The sequence below is a fragment of the Tiliqua scincoides genome, chromosome 2, assembly GCF_035046505.1.
Source record: "Tiliqua scincoides isolate rTilSci1 chromosome 2, rTilSci1.hap2, whole genome shotgun sequence".
In the NCBI taxonomy this organism is placed as follows: Eukaryota; Metazoa; Chordata; class Lepidosauria; order Squamata; family Scincidae; genus Tiliqua; species Tiliqua scincoides.
The window spans coordinates 119,760,522-119,767,029 of NC_089822.1; the positions used below are offsets into that span (position 1 = coordinate 119,760,522).

The following is a 6,508-nucleotide window of genomic DNA, read 5'->3' on the forward strand; positions in this document are numbered from 1 at the left end:
AATCATAAAAACGATTTGTTCCTTTTGGATTATAAATAGTTAATTTTATTATTTTCCCCTCTCTTTTCTATCCTCACCGTTCCAGTGCCTTCATACATTTTATATCTTTTATTCTGAACTCCTCCATCTTTGGATAACTTCTTTTAACATGTGTCAACACGTGCTGGGCGTCAGTCAATGTAGTGTCAACCAATTCAATTTCCCAGGAAACAAGTATGTTCTAGGGCATGTATGCATCATATGTGTCTTGGGGGCAACCATGGCTTTTAGAGAGCAGCTTGAGGATGACTATTATCAGCTCAGCTGTTCTGGCCACTGGAACACAGTATTCTCATGGTGGGGACAGCACAGCCCTTCTTCTCTGATATCACAAGTAAGAACTCACAAGAAGTTGGAAAGGGCAAAGTTGAACTGCAACACACTCCCCTCTTGCAACATTTCTCTCCCACGCATCCAATAACCAAACAATAAGATTTGACATTCTGATAGTTTATTCAAGATTTTGAAGCAGAGAAGAACAGCCTCCCAGGCAAGATCAGTGCCCCCTAACTACACATTTCCAATAACTGCCTCCATCAAATGCAAAAAGGGCCATCCGCTCACCATATGGCATGCCAAGGAAACAAACGCTTGAAGAGAAAGAAATAGCAGAATTCTGATTATGCAGTGAGAGGATTCACGTTCACCCGCAGACAATCTATTCATGATTTTAGGCAGGATCATCATATTCAGAGTTGGCAGCCGCGTGTCCATTGTGAGACGTCTCTTCCTTTGCAATTGTTACTCCAGCCCACCCTAAATGTCAGAAACAAAGTGCATGAGTGTTCTGTTGACAGAGGTCTCCTTTGAGGAGCTACGAGAAGTTTCCAGGAAATGTTTCTCTACTTGCCCACCTTCCCCTTGAGCCAGCCGTACGTATCCTGGAGGTGCATCAGCCCATCTGCTTCCTTCTCATCTTACCATTCTCTGGCATTTTAAAAGGGAAGGAGGACAGAACATGTGTGGCAGAAAGGAGAGTGGGAGCTGTACCACTGGAGTACCACTACTGTCACTGCATTTCAGTTCTTCCCTTTACTCCTCATCTCATCAATACTGGGACTGTGACAACACTGAATAGCCACCAACCATCAAAAGCAATCCATGTATATTCAGTGCCCAACGAGGTAGCATCTTCCACTATTAGATACGCAAAGGCCTAGAGAACTGAGTGCCCAATCCTGAGCTTGGCGTGCTGGCGGTACATTTATGAGAACTAATGCTGGGCTAGTGCCGGGCAGCGGCCCAAGCTCTGCCACTCTGCAGTCGCAAGGACCGCCAAGCAGCGAGGAGGTAAGTGGGGGCTTGGGGGGAGGTGAGGAGGAGGAGTTCTGGGGAGGCCGGCAGAGGGTGAGGAGGCGGCGTTCCAGGGGGAGGGAGCAGGGAGGGAGGGAGGCGGGACGGGTGGAGCTTCACTCACCATGCAGCACGGAGGCTTTTGATTCACTGCTGACCAAAAGGTTGGCGGTAAATCGAGTAGTCTCATTGTGGGGCTACTCTCTTTACCAGGGGGAAGGGGACGAAAGTCTCCTTCTCCCAAGGTGCCACCCATGGCTGTCCGAAGCATGAAGGATGCGGCGGCAGCCATTTTTGGCTATATTAATTTTATTAATTTTATTGCTATAAAATTTATATTTATAAATTTATAGTTTAAAATTTATAACTATATTAATTTTATTGCTGTTGCATCAATGAACAGAAAGATGATAAACTGAGCTGGACTTACCAGGCATCCATCCCGTTGGGGTCACTGACAACCTTCTTTGCACAGTTAATGTCATCGGTGATGTCATTAGTTAGGAAATCTGTCCAAAGGAAGCAATGGTGGTTATTGGGGATCCCAGTAGAGGAATTTGCTCTTTCTGATCCACTATGCAAACATTCCGTTGCACAGATACCATGTCAGCAGAAGTACATAGAGAGGCATTCTCAGAGCTCCTTTTGCTGAGGCATCTGTCAGGGTCCAAGGCTGGATATTCTTGGAAGAACTGATGGGCTGGTCTTTACCCTCTAGGGGGTATGAATTACTTTTAATGCATTTTTGGTAGTAACTACTTCATTACAATGTGGGAACAGCCCTAGTCCTTCATGCAATCCATTCAAATCATCCAAAGCATCAAATTTTGTAGATTTTTACTAATTAGTCACTAGAAGTATGTTACTTACTGTTGCAGGAGGTTCTGCAGCCATTAGCTGATGGGCCTTGTCCATTGGTGCACCAATAGCGGCTGTTTATCTGAAAAATCCCATAGTCCCGGCTGCCATCACTGTTCGGTGGTCCCACAGCCGCCGTGTTGAATCTGCTTTCATAAAAAGCCATACAGACCCCTGGAACAAAAAGAAGCAGAAAAGAGCTTACAATTGAAAGCATGGCATGCTGGGGCACAACAGTTTCATTTTCTGTGAACAATCATTTGCAACCTTTTGAAATAGAATGGAACAAAAAAAACAACCCCGTTCTTTAAAAGTTTCTCTAGCAAAACGATATACCTTAAAAAAGAAAATGAAAGCTAAAGTGAATATTTCATTTTCTTTTCCTAGAGCTCTTTTTTTAAAGTTATAGTTTTATTTTAAAAGATCAAAGATCAAACATACAAACTCAGTAAATTAGAAATACCAATTAGACATAGGTGAAAATTAAAAAAACAAACAAACAGATATTGAAAGCTGTGTGGCAGGTGCAGAGTTCTCAATTTACATTTCGTTGTTTACAAAATCATATAACAATATGGGTATCAAATCCTAAACAGTCTGATAATTATTTTAATGTGCATTTTCAACAACAACAAAAAAGAAAAAAAAAGTTATATAGCCATTGTCTACTCATTGAATGCATAGTTCATTGGACCCATTTTCCCCTTCACACTCAGGAAGTCCATGAATGGTTTCCAATTGTCCACAAAGGTTTGTACTGATTTCTCTTTAAGAAGAATTGTAAGTTTGTCCATTTCTTCAAGGTCTAGTGTCTTTAAGCAGCATTCTTCCACTGATGGTATTTTTGGACACTTCTAGTGTTGAGCATACAATATTCTTGCAGCAATTGTCATATATAAAAGCATTTTTTCACAGTTTTTCTGAATCGAATCATCCAATATTCCCAACAAAAATGCTTCTGGTTTCATTTGTAAATTTACCTTAAGTATCAATTGCATTTGCTGGTATATCAAAGCCCATAAATGTGCCTTACGTATGCAACAGTGTGTGCTGGCAGGAAGCGTGCACCGAGCTCGAGATTGGGCTCTAAATTGGTTCAGCCAAGACTTGTTGTTGGTCCACACTTAAGGTACAATCCTAACCCACTTTTCAGCACTGATATAAGCGCATTGCAGCTCCAAGGTAAGGGAACAAACATTTCCTTACTTTAAGGAGGCCTCCATGACTGCCACCCAACTGCAGGATGCAGCACACACATCCCATTGGCACAGCTATGCCAGTGCTGAAAAGTTGGTTAGGATTTGGGCCTTAATCTAGGTAGCATCACATTTAGAAAAAAAAATTCTATTTCCTCATTCAGAGGTTCCCTGTCACATCCATATAACTTTGAGTAAAATTCAGCCCTAACACAAGGAAAAGCAAGACAAACTCACAGTTGTCCAGGGAAACTCTTTGATATCCAGACATGCCATTCTGTTTCAATGCCTTTGCCAGTTGACACTTATTCATGATTATGGCTTCATTTGCTGCAATGAGCAGGCAGAGGAGAGCAAGGGCCAAGACCTTCATCCTGACAACCTTGTGGCTGGTGACACAAAGATGCAGCAAGAACTGCAGTGCTTTTTATAATCCAAGTTCTGGCTTCTGTCCAGATGATTTTTAGAATGTGCCACAATTGTGGAAGAAAGCGGTGGCGAAACAAGGCAAGTAATTCTCTGCTGAAACATCATCTCGCAAGAGCAATGAAAGGGCTGCATTAAAGTGAATGCCCATGTTCTTATATGAACATGGCATTTCACTCTTACATAAGAGTCTTTGACAATTCCCCATCAACTCAACATACCACCTTGATCCTCAGTGTGACTAACAGACCAATCCTAAACTTCCCAGCACTGCGGATTACAGCGGCACTGAAACGGCCCTGCACAGGACACCTCCCCTACACCCTTCCGCTACTCTCCCACGCTTACTAGCGCTTCTCTCTGCTGGCTGGGGTTCCTGCAGCGGCAGTGACGGGGCGGCACAGGCCTCTCCACCAGTGCCACTTACTGCACAAATGTGCTTTATGGCACATTTGCAACACTAGGATCTGGCAGTACACGTGTACTGCCAGTGTAGAGGCCTGTAGGATTGGGCCCTCAGATCTGATTGATAGTTCCTAGATCTCTGGTTTGCAGGAAGCAGTGAAGATGACTACTGGCTACAGCCACCACCTGAGCATCCAGGGGCAATGACAAAATCATGAGAGCATCCAGACTGCAAGTTGGAAGTGGCAATGCAGCCCTATCCAGAATTTATTTTTATGAACAAGCCCAGCAGAAATGGGGAAAAAGCACAGATGTAACATCAGGCAGCCCAATCCGGAGCTCCCATGGCATGCAGCTTTGGTGGCACCAAAAATGATGGGCTATTGTGGGTGGCACCTTGGAAGAAGGGGACTTTCATCCCCTTCTCCCGGGTAAGAGAAGCAGCCCCGCATTGGGGTTACTCAGGTTACCTATTCAAGTTACCTACTACCGCAATGGGGCTACTCAAGGGTAAAGGCATTTGTGTAGGGCGCCGAACCCCAAACGAGTGGACAAGATCCGGGGGACCTCTGCTCCACTGGACCTGCCTCCCTCTCTCCCCTGGCACGCCTCCCGCCCACCCTCTCCCTGCCTCCCGCCTCCCCGTCACGCTTCCTCCCTGCCCTCTCTCCACCTGCCTCCCTCCTCCCCAGAACGCCTCCTCCCCAACCCCTCCCTGCCCCTGTTTACCATGCTGCTGCTCCGTGGTCCACGCGACTGCCAAGCTGCGGAGGTCAGACAGTTGCCCGGCTCTAGACCAGCGCCAGCCAGTGCGGTAAGCCAGCGTGCACCGTTCAGGATTGGGCTCTGAGACGTTAAACAATCACGGGAGAACAGTCTTTGAACAAAGGTGGACCAGGATTACCCAAGTGAGTCTTTTGAAAAATGTGATGGTTTACTGGCAGGTGAGAATTATTTGGGGAGTTGAAAGTGATAAAAAGCAGGGCTGATCCAACCATGAGGTTGGCAGTTGAGACCATGTCAAATGGCGAATGGGGGGGTGCAGTAAACCGATGACAGGGTGTCCCGCACACGATCACTGTCCCCTCCAGCCTGCCACACTTCAAGCTTCAGCTTTTGCCTCTTGTTCCACCCAATCCTGTTAAAACAAACATTTTGAGTGAGGCTTGCTGGGAACACTTCCAACAGGCTTGACCCATCCTGCTTGTTGCAAACAGGACCAGCAGGAGCAAGCGCTCCTCCTTGCCCACCACAGCCACTGTAAGCCAGTGGCCGAGGACTTTTAACAGGACGGACCATCTCCTCCTCCACATCTAGGGAGTTGCCGTCCTGCGCCTTGCCCTCCTCCACAGTAACGCGCTTATCCTCCAGAACGTGCACCTGCAGGGGAGGGAGAGAGGCCCCTTTACTCCTTCTAATTGACCTGCGGGGCACATCTAGGGAGTTGGCGTCCTGCGCCTCGTCTCGCATTGTAGTGACCGTGAAGGCCCGCAACTCCGCCATTTGCTCCTCATCATCCGCTGATGAGGGAGGGGAGGGGGAGGCCAAGCTGGAACCGCCTTTTTGGCAGCCTTTCCGCCCAACTTCTGGGCTTTCTTCCCCATGTCCACCCCCCAGTGAAGGAATATCCCAGTGGGGGCCCACCACCCTGTGTTCTAATTTTTTACTATATACAATATGAAAGGGAACGATCCGAAAAGAGGACGATCGCAGCAGCGCCGCTGCAGCAGCACGGTTTCTTGCCCCTCCGTGCTGTGACTGGAGGAAGTCCCTCAACTCTGTAAGGCAAAAAACCCTTGGGCAGTTGAAGCCCTCAAAATGGCCGCCGGCTAAATTTTTTTTCCTTTTTTTTTTGAATTACAAAATGGCGGAGCGCCACAAGGCAGGGACCTAAAATGGCGCTCAGCCACGAGGCGCCCCCCAATGGCCACTGAAATGAGGCCCGAACAATCGCCCCCCAAGGCAGCTAGGCAAAGGGCCGCAGGGTGGCCGCCCACCACGGGCGTCTGTGGCCCCCCACGGACCCCTGGGAGGCACCCGCAGTCGCCACTTGCGGGGTGTCCAAGAGCCCTGTGCCCCGCAGCGCGGCAGGCAGAGCGCGCAGCAGGCAGCCTTTTGATGTTGCCGCTCAGTCAGAGCGCGCAACGGCCCCCCCTAACCAATGCTCGCCTGCAGAGCACACAGCGGGTCATCCCCTATGCCCCTACTGCTGCCACTCAGACAGAGTGTGCAGTGGGCAACCCCCCTTGATGCCACTCTGCAGAGTGTGCAGCGGGTCACCCCTGATGCCG

General features: G+C 47.9%; 1 protein-coding gene across 1 annotated transcript; it reads right to left on the reverse strand.

Annotated features, from left to right (window-relative positions):
* Positions 1 to 530: 530 nt before the first annotated feature.
* LOC136639337 (lysozyme C, milk isozyme-like) lies at positions 531 to 3,759 on the reverse strand. Its single transcript, XM_066613435.1, has 4 exons — positions 3,624 to 3,759; positions 2,203 to 2,364; positions 1,763 to 1,841; positions 531 to 795 (listed from the first exon to the last, which is right to left on the reverse strand). The coding sequence occupies exons 1-4, from the start codon at positions 3,757 to 3,759 to the stop codon at positions 729 to 731; spliced, it is 444 nt and encodes a 147-aa protein (XP_066469532.1). The 3' UTR covers positions 531 to 728.
* Positions 3,760 to 6,508: the final 2,749 nt, after the last annotated feature.

What these genes read in the sequence shown, in the direction of transcription:
- LOC136639337 (XM_066613435.1), bottom strand. Translation starts at nt 3,759, where the DNA reads ATGAAGGTCTTGGCCCTTGCTCTCCTCTGCCTGCTCATTGCAGCAAAT. An exon ending in AAGAGTTTCCCTGGACAACT is followed by an intron (nt 2,365 to 3,623) that starts GTGAGTTTGTCT and finishes TTTTTGTTCCAG; the next exon opens with GGGTCTGTATGGCTTTTTAT. An exon ending in CCCAACGGGATGGATGCCTG is followed by an intron (nt 796 to 1,762) that starts GTAAGTCCAGCT and finishes TCTGACATTTAG; the next exon opens with GGTGGGCTGGAGTAACAATT.